The sequence below is a fragment of the Tamandua tetradactyla genome, chromosome 6 (genome assembly GCF_023851605.1).
Source record: "Tamandua tetradactyla isolate mTamTet1 chromosome 6, mTamTet1.pri, whole genome shotgun sequence".
Taxonomy (NCBI): Eukaryota; Metazoa; Chordata; class Mammalia; order Pilosa; family Myrmecophagidae; genus Tamandua; species Tamandua tetradactyla.
Window position 1 is genome coordinate 21,679,023 of NC_135332.1, and position 15,355 is coordinate 21,694,377.

The 15,355-nt window shown below is 37.2% G+C and overlaps 1 protein-coding gene across 1 annotated transcript in view; it reads left to right on the forward strand.

Moving 5' to 3' along the window:
- Positions 1-15,355, forward strand: part of LOC143687258 (uncharacterized) — a 100,266-nt gene that overhangs the window by 36,319 nt on the left and 48,592 nt on the right. The window contains exons 6-7 of the mRNA XM_077164062.1: positions 7,332-7,403; positions 7,955-8,029. Coding sequence (XP_077020177.1) covers positions 7,332-7,403; positions 7,955-8,029 — 147 coding nt within the window. The remainder of the gene's footprint in view (positions 1-7,331; positions 7,404-7,954; positions 8,030-15,355) is intronic.

Genomic DNA, 15,355 nt, shown 5'->3' on the forward strand with positions numbered 1-15,355 from the left:
AAAAAAGATACTGCAAATTCCTTCAAACTTGAGCTGTTGAGTCAGTCCCCACTCTTTCTTTTCTTTGCCCAGGTAAAACCTTGGTGAAGGAAAAAAATGCTCTAAAGATAGGAGAAAATAGAACAAAATAGAATGGTCTCATATTTTGATTCCCTAGCAATACTAGTGAGTCAACTAGTCAGGTGAGAAAGAGCTGTCTAGTTGAGAAGAGACATAAAACTGATGGGTGCAAGGCCATAGATGAGCTGTTAAGAAAGTGTGTGGAGGGTTGGGGAACTGAGGTAAGAGTGGGGGAGGGATAACAAACTTTGCTAAATTGTTTTGACTATATATTCTTAATCGCTGGGGGTGGGGGGTGGGGTGGAGTGGGCAGTGGGGAAATGCAGAGGTGGAGGAGCTTACTTGCAGATCCCAGTGATGATCCTAAAGGCTTTAATGCCAAAAAAAAAAACCTATTCAGATTTTCTAGTTCTTCTTGAGTCAGTTTCAGTAGTTTGTATTTCTAGGTATATGTCAATTACATCTAGGTTATCTTATTTATTGGCATACGATTGTTCACAGTATTCCCTTATAATCTATCACTTCTGTTGATCTTCTGTCTAGTTGTTCCATCCATTATTAAAAATGGAATATAGCTATTATTGTTGCACTGTCCTTTTCTCCTTTCAGTTTTGTCAGTTTTTGCTTCATAGATTTTGGGGCTCTGTTGTTAAATGCATATATAATTATTTTATCTTCTTGATGGATTGATCCTCTTGTTATTATAAAATGTCCACCTTTGTCCTCTTGAAACGATTTTTGTATTAAAGTCTATTTTTTCTATTATTAGTGTAGCTACTCTTGCTCCCTTTTTGTTACTACTCACATTGTATATCTTTTTCCATCCTTTTAATTTCAATCTATTTGTGTCTTTGGAGCTAAAGTGAATCTTTTGTAGACAGTATATAGTAGGATTGGTAGTTTTAAAATCCATTCTGCCAATTTCTACCTTTTAATTGGAAAGTTTAATACATTTATAGCTAATGTATTTACTGATAAAGTAGGATTTACATCTGCCATTTTGCTATTCTTTATCCATTTACCTTATGTCTTCCTCTATTTCTCCCTGGCTACCTTCTTTTTTTGTATAAAATAGTTTCTAGTATACTATTTTAGTTCCCTAATTATTTATGTTATTTTAGTTATTCTCTTAGTGGTTGCCCTGAGAATTATCTTTAACATTTTAATGTATAACATTCACATTTGGGTGAATACCAACTTAATTTCAGTAGTATAAAAACTTGGCTCCTGTATAGATCCACTCTGCCTCCCTTCTTTATACTGTTATCGTCCACAAAATACATTGTGAGCGCATCAGTATAGATAATAATAAAGCAGGATCATTGCTGCTTTATGCAGTTATCTTTTAAACCTGATAGGAGGAGGGGAAAAGGAGGTATATACAAAATATATATTCATTCGTCTTTCATATTTATATAGTTACCTTTACTGGTGCCCTTTATTTCTTCTTGTGGATTCGAGTTACTATCCTCTGTCCTTCAATTTAGCCTGAAAGAAACCCTTTAGCATATCTTGTAGGGAGGTGTCCTAGCCATAAACTCAGATTTTGTTTATCTAGGAATAAATTTCTTAATTTCTCCTTCTTTTTTTTTTTTTTTTTTTAGTAAAATGTATTTTGTTTATTTAAGGAAACGGGATATTCTTTTTTTTTTTTTCCCAGGTAAAATGTCTGGTGAATCTTTTTTTTTTTTTAATTTTTTTTATTAATCAAAAAAAAAGAAAAGAAATTAACACAACATTTAGAAAACATTCCATTCTACACATGCACTCAGTAATTCTTAGTGTCATCACATAGATGTATGATCATCATTTCTTAGTACATTTGCATCGATTTAGGAAAAGAACTAGCAAAACAGCAGAAAAAGATATAGAATGTTAATATAGAGAATTAAAATAATAATACTAATAAAAAATATATATATATATAAAAAGGAAAAAGAAAATAAACAAAAACAAAAGATACAAACAAACAAACAAACAAAAAACTATATTTCAGGTGCAGCTTCATTCAGTGTTCCAACATAGTTACATTACACTTAGGTATTATTGTGCTATCCATTTTTGAGTTTTTGTATCTAGTCCTGTTGCACAGTCTGTATCCCTTCAGCTCCAAATACCCATTATCTTACCCTGTTTCTAATTCCTGCTGGTCTCTGTTACCAATGATATATTCCAAGCTGATTTTCGAATGTTGGTTCACATCAGTGGGACCATACAGTATTTGTCCTTTAGTTTTTGGCTAGACTCACTCAGCATAATGTTCTCTAGGTCCATCCATGTTATTACATGCTTATAAGTTTAGTCTGTCTTAAAGCTGCATAATATTCCATCGTAGGTATACGCCACAGTTTGTTTAGTCACTCGTCTGTTGATGGACATTTTGGCTGTTTCCATCTCTTTGCAATTATAGATAATGCTGCTGTAAACACTGGTGTGCAAATGTCCGTCTGTGTCTTTGCCCTTAAGTCCTTTGAGTAGATACCTAGCAGTGGTATTGCTGGGTCGTAATCCATTCTGCCATTCTATGTCTTTTGATTGGGAAATTCAGTCCATTAACTTTTAGTGTTATTACTGTTTGGATAATATTTTCCTCTACCATTTTGGCTTTTGTATTATATATATCATATCTGATTTTCCTTCTTTCTACACTTTACTCCATACCTCTCTCTTCTGTCTTTTCATATCTGACTCTAGTGCTCCCTTTAGTATTTCTTGCAGAGCTGGTCTCTTGATCACAAATTCTCTCAGTGACTTTTTGTCTATAAATGTTTTAATTTCTCCTTCATTTTTGAAGGACAATTTTGCTGGATATAGAAGTCTTGGTTGGCAGTTTTTCTCTTTTAGTAATTTAAATATATCGTCCCACTGTCTTCTAGCTTCCATGGTTTCTGCTGAGAAATCTACACATAGTCTTATTGGATTTCCCTTGTACGTGACAGATTGTTTTTCTCTTGCTGCTTTCAAGATCCTCTCTTTCTCTTTGACCTCTGGCATTCTAACTAGTAAGTGTCTTGGAGAACGCCTATTTGGGTCTATTCTCTTTGGGGTGCGCTGCACTTCTTGGATCTGTAAATTTAGGCCTTTCATAAGAGTTGGGAAATTTTCAGTGATAATTTCTTCCATTAGTTTTTCTCCTCCTTTTCCCTTCTCTTCTCCTTCTGGGACACCCACAACACGTATATTTGTGCGCTTCATATTGTCATTCAGTTCCCTGATCCCCTGCTCAAGTTTTTCCATTCTTTTCCCTATAGTTTCTGTTTCTTTTTGGAATTCAGATATTCCATCCTCCAGTTCACTAATTGTAGCTTCTGTCTCTTTAGATCTACCATTGTAGGTATCCATTGTTTTTTCCATTTTTTCTTCTTTGTCCGTCACTCCCATAAGTTCTGTGATTTGTTTTTTCAGATTTTCTATTTCTTCTTTTTGTTCAGCCCATGTCTTCTTCATGTCCTCCCTCAATTTATTGATTTGGTTTTTGAAGAGTTTTTCCATTTCTGTTCGTATATTCAGCATTAGTTGTCTCAGCTCCTGTATCTCATTTGAACTATTGGTTTGTTCCTTTGACTGGGCCATATCTTCAGTTTTCCGAGCGTCATCCATTATTTTCTGCTGGTGTCTGGGCATTTGATCAGATTTCCCTGGGTGTGGGACCCGGCTGGTTGAAAGGTTTTTCTGTGAAATCTCTGGGCTCTGTTTTTCTTTTCCTGCCCAGTAGGTGGCGCTCGTGGCACTCGTCTGTCTGCGGGTCCCACCAGTAAAAGATGCTGTGGCTCCTTTAACTTGCCAATCCGAATCTCGCAGTCGGCCCGGGAAACCGCGCGTGGAGGGGAGGTCGCCGGCCGCTGCGGCTTAGGGGAGTGCCGGTCCAAATTGCCCAGCTGGCCCGAGACGCCAAGCATGGCAGGAGGGCCCCGCTATCCAACGTTCCCAGTCAGACCGGGGAGCCACGTGCGTGGAGGGGACCCCAGTCGCCAGCCGCCCCGGCCGGGAAAGCGCGCGCCCCTCAGGTATCTCACTGCAGCGGATTCTCCCTGCCCGTTCAGCCGTTCCAGAATGGGGTACGCTGTCTTTTTGGTCTGTGTCGTGGCTCCGGGAGCTGTTTCGTATTGTTTCTGTTTCTTTAGTTGCTGTTCTGGAGGAGGAACTAAGACCCGCGCGTCTTACTAAGCCGCCATCTTCTCCCTCTCTCTCCTTCATTTTTGAAGGACAGTTTTGCCAGACATAGAATTCTTGTTTGAGAAGATTTCTTCTTTAGAGTTTTGTCATCTCATTGCCTCCTGGCCTCCATGGTTTCTGATGAAAAGTTGGTGGTTAATTTTATTGAGGTTCCTCCTATGTGATGAGTCACTTCTCTTTTGCTGCTTTTGATTTTATCTTTGCTTTTTGAAAGTTTGGTCATGATGTGTCTAGATGTATATATCTTTGAGTTTATTTGCCTTGAAATTCCTTGAGCTCTTTGGATGTGTAGATTAATGCTTTGCATCAAATTTAGGAAGATTTTTGGCCATTTCTTTTTGCCCCTTTTTCTCTCTCTCCTCTCCTCTGGGTTTCTATTATGAGTATGTTAGTATACTTGATGATGTCCCATAGGTCTCTGGGGCTCTGTTCTTTTCTTTTCATTCTTATTTCTTTCTTTTCTTTAGTCTGCATAATCTCAATTATCTATCTTCAAGTTTGCTGATTCTTTCTTCTGCTTGGTCAAATCTGCTAACAAGCCCCTCAAATGACTGTTTCACTTCAGTTGTACTTTTCGGCTCCAGAATTTCTACTCAATTCCATTTCTATATTTGATGAAACATCATTTTCTTACTTTCTTTTAGTTCTTTAGACAAGGCTTCCTTCATCTCTTTGAACATATTTAAAATAGCTGATTTTAAGTCTTTGTCTAGTAAGCTCAATGTCTGGATTTCCTCAGGACAGTTTCTTTTGGTTACTTTTTGCCTTTTATGGGCCATACTTTCTTGTTTCTTTGCATGTCTTGTAAATTTTTGCTGAAAATGGGACATTTAAAATTGTATAATGTTGCAACTCTGCAAATCAGATTCTCTCCTCTCCTGGGTTTGGTGTTGTCTTTCCTTGTTGTAGTAGTTGTTTAATGACTTTTCTGAACTACTTTTGTAAAATCGTTCTTTGCTGTGTATGGTAACTGGAATCTTTATTCTCTTATCTTGGTGGTCAGCTAATGATTGAACTGAGATTTCCTCAAAAGTCTCCCAGTCTTTGCCAAGGAGCTCTGTGTGCAAATGGGACTTGCCATCAACACCAGGCAGACAGTGTACCACTCTGCCTTAGCCTTCACTTCCTGCTTGTGCAGAGTCTCAAAGTTAAAACTGAAGACTTTCTCAAGTATTTTGTAAGCATGCTCACAGCTGTTCTAGATTGCACATGGTGGTCTTCTAGAGTCCCAGGAATATGTCCCAGATTTTCAAATCTCCCATAGATACGTCATGTCTTGGTTTTTCCTTGCAAGCTTTTTGGTTAGACTATTGTTTGCCCTATTGTCCATTGCCTCTCGCAGCTGTGAAGTTAAAGCACTTACCTGTGATTATTTATTTTAAAAAATGCACTCTTGGGAGAGGCTTTAGGCATGAGGCAGCTACAAGTCAGGTTAAATGAAGACAAACCCTTCTATTGGAGTCTTCCAATGAATCACCAGCTAGGTCAATTAATGACAAATATTTGAGAATTAGGCTTTGAAAGAGCTCCACCTGCATTATGCTCCCTCCAGTGCCTGCATGTGGGCTGTGATTTTTCAAGGCTACTGCTGAGCCTGGAGAGCAGGGAATGAGTCTTAGGGTAAGTTAAAACACTACAAAATGCAGTGTTCTTATGGAATCCAGCCATTTTCTTGAATCAACGCTTCTTGGGTTACTGCAAACCTTTACATTTCTAGCTTATGAAAGAGTTGATTCTGACAATTTTTGCTAGATTTTTCATTGCATTTATGGAGGGGTGAATTTTCAGAGTCTTTATTCCATTTTCACCAACATAACCTATAATATGGTTTTACATTTCTAAAGTCTCAATGATCATGGACTAATTAAATATTTAATTGTGGGAGATAATTAGGGAAAATAAATCAAAACATAAAATGTAATTTTCACGAGGCTCTCCTTATTGGGTAGATGAAGTTTGAAAAGGTATTTCTATATATAACCTCAAAATTAAGGTTAAAGTAACAGCTATTTAAAACCCTGTCTTCTTTATACAGGTTTTGGAACCAGACAGAACTGAGTTCAAATCCGAGCTCTGCTCCTTACTAGCTTGGTGACCTAGGACAAGTTATATAACCTCTCTGTGCCTCCGTTTCCTCATCTGTAAAGTGGTATAATAGTAATATCTACCACATAAGGTTATGGTGAAGATTAAATGTGAAGTGCTGATTAACAATGCCTGGTAGCCAATAGATAATAGCTGTAATAATTACTCTTTTTTTTTTGATGGTCTACAGAAGTACCCTAATGATTCTTTAGTAGAGATAAACTCTAAGGGCATATTTTCCTTTCTCTTTGTTTCTTTTCTTTTCTGCTTTTTCTTTCCTTTGAGAATTGAGAAGAAAATAGATATTAGCATTTTGGAATAGAAATTTGTGTAAAAAATGAATTTATTCATTTTACTAATTTAGAAACAAAATGTTATATATTTACTCAATATTTATTAAAACATCAGGAATTATGCCAGGCACAGAGATGACAGTGATAATGACGTGTGGTCTCTGATAATCTAGGGGACTGACAAGTGATCAGGTGATTACATGCCGTGTAACAAGGGCATTAATGACAAGAATACACATGAGAGTATGTGATGGGAGCTGTGGCTTTCACCAGTTCCTCTTTTTTGAGTTATCCCTTTCTCCTTGGGCTCCAAAGCCAAGGAATTGATTAATTGGGTGGATTAAGCTGTGAACGTTTTTAAAGTTCTAAAGATTGAGAGAGGAAAGCACCTGGAATACACTAGAAATAGTATTTCCTATAGCAAGGGCTTCCTACCAGCATAGTCACTTCTAGGATTTTTCAACCTAAAAATCCTTTGACAGATTTTTTTCTTTGCTATCCACCTTTTTTCCTCTTTCTCTTCTCCACTTTATATTTTAGTGACCTACGTAGTTCCCAAGGGAAGAATGCTTTGTGGATTCTAAGGGTGATTTATAGGTAAAGGCAGAAAATGATTTTATTTTTAACCTATAAACTCCATACGAATAATATGAACATAAACTTTCATGGAAGTTATTGAAAATGCAGATAGTTCTAATTTCATTGCATTTTTTTCAGAATTCTCAATCATAATCCTCTGACAGTTGTTGAAGATTCATCTCTTTTTATATTGCCAGCATTAAAATATTTGTAAGTATTGCAAATATCTTATCAGTCATGAGGTGATTTCTGTTCTTTTATGTTCATCAAAAATTAAGTATTTTACATTTCAGCTAAAAAAAAGTCGTTAATTTTAACTGGGTTATTGGAAAAAAATTATTGTCAATGAAAAGGCTTAAGAAAGAATGTATAGTAGGCAAGACAACCAGCAGGAGACAAGAGCCGTGTTGAAGAACCCATGTGTATATGGTACATATAGACGTATGGAAATATCACTTAACTTAGAAGGTAAAGAGGAATAAAGTGTACACACTATTTAATAGGAGCAAGGAATTGGGAGAGATGAATACAATATACAATAGAGAATAAGTAGGATAACGATAATGGTAAAAGACTATACATTCTTCTATTCAGTGCCAAGGTCATTGATTTGATTATGTAAATAAAATTACATTTCAACAATAAGAATTCTCTGGAATTGTTTTCTATGGAAAAAATAAACCCTTGAGCTGACTTGTTTCTTAAGTACAGGATTTTTGTGTTTAGATTCATATTGTGAACATTTGGACTTTCTCTTTCAGAGACATGGGAACAACACAAGTGTCACTGACAACAGTTGAGAACATCCTCATGATGACACTCGAGTTGGAAAAATTGTATGTCATTTTTTCTTAGATTTCTTGAAGTTGTTTTTTAGGTTTGTTTTTATAATTTTACAAGTCAGATTTATTGAGGTAAAATTTACATATAATAATAATCACTCTTTTTAAATGTACAGTTTGATGCCTTTTGTATAGTTATATGTATAGTTATGTAACCACTTCTGCAATCACGAAGTAGAACATTTTGTCACCTTAAAAAAGCCCCTCCCAAGAAATGAAAGCCTTTGTTTACACAATAATGTGTATGTGTGTTTAGCAGTTTTAATTCATAATGGCCAAAAACCTGGAAACAAACCCAAAATGCTCATCACTGATACATGGATAAACAAGTTATAGTGTATCCATACAACTGTAATGCTACTTAGCAATAAAAAGAAGTGAATTACTGATATATGCAACAACACAGATGAATCTCACAAGAATTATGCTAAGTGAAAGAGGCCAAACATAAAATGTTACAGGTGAAACGAGCAAAACACAAAAGAGCTGCTTACCTAATGATTTCACTTATAAGACATTCTGGCAAAAGCAAAACCATAGGGACAAGAAATCAGACAAGTGGTTGGGAATAAATACGTAAGAGTAGATTTGCTATATCATTTGCTGAATCCATATTTCATTTTATTAGAAACTGCTAAACTGTTTTCCAACGGGGCTGTTTGATTTTGCATTCCCACCAGCAGTGTATGCAAGTTGCAGTTGCCCCACATAGGCATCTGATCATTTCATTTCAGTCTTAAAAAAAAATCAGCCTGCCTAGTAGATGTGTTATAATATCGCATCTTGGTTTTAACTTGCATTTCTCTAATAGCTGATGGTGTTGAGTATCTGTGCATGTGCTTATTTACCATCTTTATCTTCTTTAATGAAGTGCTGTTCAAATCTGTTGCCCTTTGTAAAATAGGATACTTCATCGTATTATTGAGTTATAAGAGTGCTTTTTGTATTTTCTAGATATAAGTTCTTTCTCTCAAATGCATGTCTGAGAGAAAGAAACAAATATTCCTCCCAAGCTGTGGCTTGTCTTATCATTCTCTTAAAAGTATATGTTGAAGAGCATAAGTTTTTAATTTTGATGAAGTCTGATTAGCATTTTTTTCCTTATATAGTTTGTGCTTTCTGGTATGTTTTACCTAAGGAATCTCTAGCCCAAGGCCACAAGGATTTTCTCCTATATTTTCTTCCAAAAGTTTTACATTTGTATAGCTCTTACTTTGTCCCAATGAAATAATTTATTTTAAAACATCTTTTGGGTGGATAATTGACCTGCAATAATTAGTTTTCACATATGTATACAGCATGATGCCATCAAAATTAAAATAATAAAATATTGAACATAAGCATCACTTAAAAAAGTGTACCCACATCACTTTGTATTTCCTTTCTCCTGCCCCTTCTTGCCCCTCTCATTCCTCGTGTAACCACTGATCTGCTTTCTGTTACTATAGATTAGTTTGCATTTTCTAGAATTTTATTTAAATGGATTCAAACAGTCTGTTCTTTTTTGACTGACTTTCTCACTCAACATGATTGTTTTAAAAGCCATCCATGCAGATATGTGTATCAACAGTTTATTTATTTTTATGTCTGAATAGTATTTCATTATATGGATTTACCATAATTTATATATTAACCTATTGATAGACATTTGGATTGTTTCCAATTTTTGTCTATTAGAAATAAAGCATCTATGAAAATTTGTGTGCAAGTCTTTGTATAGACAACATACTTTCATTTCCTTTGGGTAAATAACCAGAAGCAGAACGGCTAGATCATATGGTAGGTGTATATCTAACTTTTCAAGAAACTGTCAAACTCTTTTTCCAAAGAGATTGTACCATTTTACATCCCCACTGGCACTGTTTGAGCTCCATTTTCTCCATGTCTTTGCCAACTCTTGCTGTGCTGTCTTTTTAATTTTAGATAATCTAATGGGTGTGTGGTAGTATCTCATTGTAACTAATTTGCATTTCCCTAAAGATTAATGATGTTGAGAATCTTTTCATATGCTTGTTCACCATTTATATAGCCTCAAATCTTTCGACTATTTTAAGATTGTTTTAAGAGTTCTTTATGTAGTTTGGAAACAAATGCTTTATTTGATGTGTACTTTGCAAATATTTCCTCCCATTCAGTAGCTTGTCTTCTCATTCTTTTAACAGTGACTCTGCAGGGCAGAAGTTTTTAATTTTGATGATGTCCACTTGATCATTTTTTTTTCTATAATGGATCATGCTTTTGGTAAGAAAACTTCGCATAACTCCAGGTCACAAGGATTTTCTCCTATGAGTTTTTCTAAGAGTTTTATAGTTTTAGGTTTTCCATTTACATCCGTGATACAATTTAAATACATTTTTCGTGTGTATGGCATGGATTGAAGTTCACTTTTTTGCATGTAGCTATTTAGTTGTTTGAGCACCGATTGTTGAAAAGAATGTTCTTTCTCCATGGAGCTGCTTTTGAATCTTTACTGACAATCAGTTCTCCATGTATGTGTGGATCCACATCTGGACTTTATATTCCGTTCCTTTGATCTGTTTGTCAACCTTTATGACAGTACCACAAGTATAGTTTCAAAATCAGGTAGTGCTAGTCTTCCAACTTTATTGCTGTTTTTCAAAGGTGGGTGATTTGGCTAATAGGTCCTTTGAATTTCCACATGAATTTTAGAATGAGCTTGTCAGTTTTTACAGAAAAGCCTGCTAGGATTACATGGAATCCATAGATCCATATGGGGAGAACTGGCATCAGAATCTTCTGACTAATGAACATGTTATGCCTCTCCATTTATTTAGGTTTTAATAGCTCTCATCAATGTTTTGTAGTTTTCGGTGTGTTCATATCTTTGTCAGATTTATCCCTAGGTATTTTATGGTTTGATGCTATTATAAATAATACTTTTTTTCACAATTTCTGATTGTTCATTGCTACTATTAGAGATACAATTAATCTTTGTACATTGAGCTTGTATCCTGGCACCTTGCTAAACTCACTTATTAATTCTAATATCTTTTTTCTTTCATAACTGAGATTTGATGGGTTGTTCTGAAGATCAGCATGCAGACATTATGAACTATTTGTACAGCAGTCTTAATGTATGTACCAAAATCTAAAAAGCTATGTAGCTATAATTCTTTTCTAAGGTTATTCCAGTGACTTTCCAGCTTAAATTTGGAGGCAAGTTTTCCTTAAGAAGAAATCAAGCACCGATATCTTCAAACATTGATAAGCTGTTACATCATAATTTCCACCAATTCACAATTTATTATCAAACACATTACAAACTCACATTTCCAGTCTTTCACAGCATATAGCAAAGTTATCAGGAAAACTAGATGATCACAGCCAAGGATATTACAGAGTACACACAGTTCTGGCAGGGAGAGCAAAGATCAGGGAGCAGTTTTAAGCAACAGTTTTACTAAAAACAAAAACAACAACAATATGGGAATAGAATTAAATAACAATATTCAATACACATTCAGTGCATGAATATGATTCCAAATCATAATTTAGTCTGCATTTTATTATAGGGTACAAAACTGCCACCCCCCCCCACACACACCCTACGGAATGTTAAGTTGACATCCAAGACAGTCAAAGCCTCCCAGAATTCAATATCCCATTTTTTTCTGGTTGTACCAGAAAATAAACAACCAGCAAATGATTTCCCCTCTTTTAAAAAAAAAAGCTTTTACACTTAAAAAATTTCTTCTAGAGCTACTAAAAAACTTGCATTTACAAACTAGTTGATAAAAATATTCCCCTGGATCGTACAAGACAGGAGAAACTGGGACCACTGGTAAGACATGGATGGTATACGACATTAATCAGACTTGGCCCCTTTCTCCCCAGCTTCATCTCATTTTTAATTACTCCATTTTCTTCAGGTAAATTGTGTTTTGTTTCTTGGTTAGCCACTTAAGCTTGTTTACTCTTTGTTCCATTTTTCCCTTTTGGTTGCACTTTTTTGTCTGTAGACTTATCCTTTCCCACTTTTCTTTTTTTTGGCTTTGTTTCCACTTTGGCAGGATCAGGTTTAGCCGGCAGCCTCGCTGTGGTTCCTTCCTCCCCACCCCTTCAGCCCAGCCCAGCTTCCGCGAGGCATCTTGGCGTCGGAGCGGGCGCGTCCCGGGAGCTGCGGGCCAGGGCGCCGGGAGCCTTAGCCAAGCCCGGCTGCCTGCCGCCTTAGCCAAGCCCGGCTGCCTGCCGCCTTAGCCAAGCCCGGCTGCCTGCCGCCTTAGCCAAGCCCGGCTGCCTGCCGCCTTAGCCAAGCCCGGCTGCCTGCCGCCTTAGCCAAGCCCGGCTGCCTGCCGCCTTAGCCAAGCCCGGCTGCCTGCCGCCTTAGCCAAGCCCGGCTGCCTGCCGCCTTAGCCAAGCCCGGCTGCCTGCCGCCTTAGCCAAGCCCGGCTGCCTGCCGCCTTAGCCAAGCCCGGCTGCCTGCCGCCTTAGCCAAGCCCGGCTGCCTGCCGCCTTAGCCAAGCCCGGCTGCCTGCCGCCTTAGCCAAGCCCGGCTGCCTGCCGCCTTAGCCAAGCCCGGCTGCCTGCCGCCTTAGCCAAGCCCGGCTGCCTGCCGCCTTAGCCAAGCCCGGCTGCCTGCCGCCTTAGCCAAGCCCGGCTGCCTGCCACTGCCGCTTTGCCCGCTGCCCGGGGGGCTGGTCTGGTATCTTTTTTAAGATTTCATCAGATTTTCTACAAAAAGTTTTACTTCTCACTTTTCTGTATACCTTTAATTTATTTCTCTTGCCTTTTTGCTCTGGCTATAACCTCCAATACAATGTTGACCAAAAGCGGTAAAAGCAGATATTCTTGCCTCGTTCCTGACCTTGAAAGGAAAGCATTTTGGTTTTCACTGTTGTGTCTAAAGTTAGCTGTAGGTTTTTGGTTTTGTTTTTTTTTTCTTTTGTATGCTGTATGGCAGGGGTCACATTTCATTTTTTATTTATTGATTTTGTTTGTTGGTTGGTTTGGTTTTTCGTTTGTTTGTTTGGGAAGTGCATGGGCCGGGAATCGAACCGGATCTCGGGCAGGGCAGGAGAGAATTCTACCGCTGAGCTACCCTCACAGCCCCAGCTGTAGGTTTTTTGTAGCTGTCATTTATCACTTTAATGAAGTCCCCTTCTATTCCTGATTTGCTGAGATTTTTTGTCAAGAATGGATATTAGGTTTTTTCAAATGTTTTCCCTGCATCTATGAGATGAACATATGTTTTTCTTCTTTTAGTTTGTGAATATGGCAAATTGCATTGATTTCTTATATGAAACAAGCCTTGCATCCCTGGGATAAACCCTGCTTTGTCATATTGTATTATCTTTTTATATATTGTATTATCTATATATTGTTGAATTTGATTTGCTAAAAATATTTTTAAAAAATTTTTTTTGCGAAAAATAACATATATACAAAAAAACCAATAAATTTCAAAGCACATCACAACAATTAGTTGTAGAACAGATTTCAGAGTTTGGTATGGGTTATAATCCAACAATTTTAGGTTTTTACTTCTAGCTACTCCAAGACACTGGAGACTAAAAGAAATATCATATGATTCAGCAATCATGCTCATTTGTTAAAGCCTACCTCCTCTGTATAACTCCACCATCACCTTTGATCTTTCTATCCCCCACTTTAGGGGTATTTAGGCTATGGCCATTCTAACTTTTCCAACAGGAAGGGACTGTCGATAATATGGTATGGGGGGTGGAACTAGTTGATGCTCTAAGAGAGGCTGACCCCTCTGCGTTTCAGAACTTATCTGGTCCAGGGAACCATCTGGAAAGTTTCTGGAAAGTTACCCTAGTACATGGAACCTTTGTACAATCTTATATATCACCCTAGGTGTTCTTTGGGATTGACAGGAATGGTTTTGGTTGGTGTTTGGCAAGTTATGATATGTAGCAATGTCTAGATGATAGGAAGCAATGTCTAACTGAAGCATGCGTAGCCTCTTGACTCTGTTTGAACTCTCTCAGCCACCGATACCTTATTTGTTACACTTCTATTCCCTCTTTTGGTCAGGAAGGCATTGTTGGTCCCACGGTGCCAGGGCCAGGCTCATCCCTGAAGTGTCATCTCCCACACCTCCTGGGAAACTTTCACCCCTGGATGTCATGCCCTATGTAAGGTGGAGGGCAATGGTTTCGCTTGCAGAGTTGGGCTTAAAGAGACAGAGAGAGGCACATCTGAGCAACAAGAGGTCCTCTGGAAGTAACTCTTAGGCATACCTTTAGGTAGGCTAAGCTGCTCTGCCACACACATAAGCTTCACAAGAGTGAAGCCTTAAGATCAAGAGTGTGGCCTATTCTTTTGGGTGTTTCTAATATTTGATACAGTATTGGGGTTTCCTCAGTGGTAAAGTTTAACAGTTCCATAATTTTTCTCCCATCCCTCAAGGGACTTTGCCAATACTTTTTGATTATCTGCTTAATATATTCTGGAATGTATCCAGGCATTGCATTAAGCTAAACAGGATTCTTATCCTGGGCTCCCTGTGTTTGAATTGTTTAAATGATCTATCCAGACAGGTTGAGTTAGATTATGTGCTACCGAAAATTTAGGTTCTTTGGTCTCAAAGAGTAGATGAAGTTCTATATTATAGACAGTGTCTTCCTTACCCCTATGTTCTGAATTGCCTTAATCCCCACCAGATTTGCTAAAATTTTATTTAGAATTTTTCCATCTGTATTAAATGAAGGATGTTGAGCTGTAATTTTCTTGTAATGACTTTGTGCAGTTTGAAAGGTGGACTTATATATGAGTTAAAAAGTGTTCCCTCCTATTCAATTTTCTGAGGGTTTGTGCTGAATTGGTATCATTACTTCTTTTATGTTGGTAGAATTCACAAGTGAAGCCATCTGGGCTTGGTGTTTTCTTTTTGGGGGTGGTGGTTAACTACACATTCACCTTATTTAACAGGACTATTTAGGCTGCATATTTATACTTGAGTAAATTTAAGTAGTTTGTCCTTCAAGGATTTTGTCCATTTCATCTGGAATCGAATTTATCGTTATAAAGTATTTTATAATATTCTCTTATCCCTTTAATGCCTGTAGGATCTATAGTGATTTCACTACTTTCATCCCTGATATGGGTAATCTGTGTCTTCTGTCTTTTTCTTCATCAGTCTGGCTAGAGGTTTAGAAATTTTATTGATCTTCTTTAAGAACTATCTTTTGGTTTCACTGATTTCCCTAATTTTCTGTTTTCTGTTTCATTGAATTTTGCTTTGATCTTTATAATTTTCTTTCTTCTTCTTAATCAAGGTCTAATTTACTTTTCCCTTCCTAGTTTCTCAAAGTGAATGTTGTGGTAACTGTATAC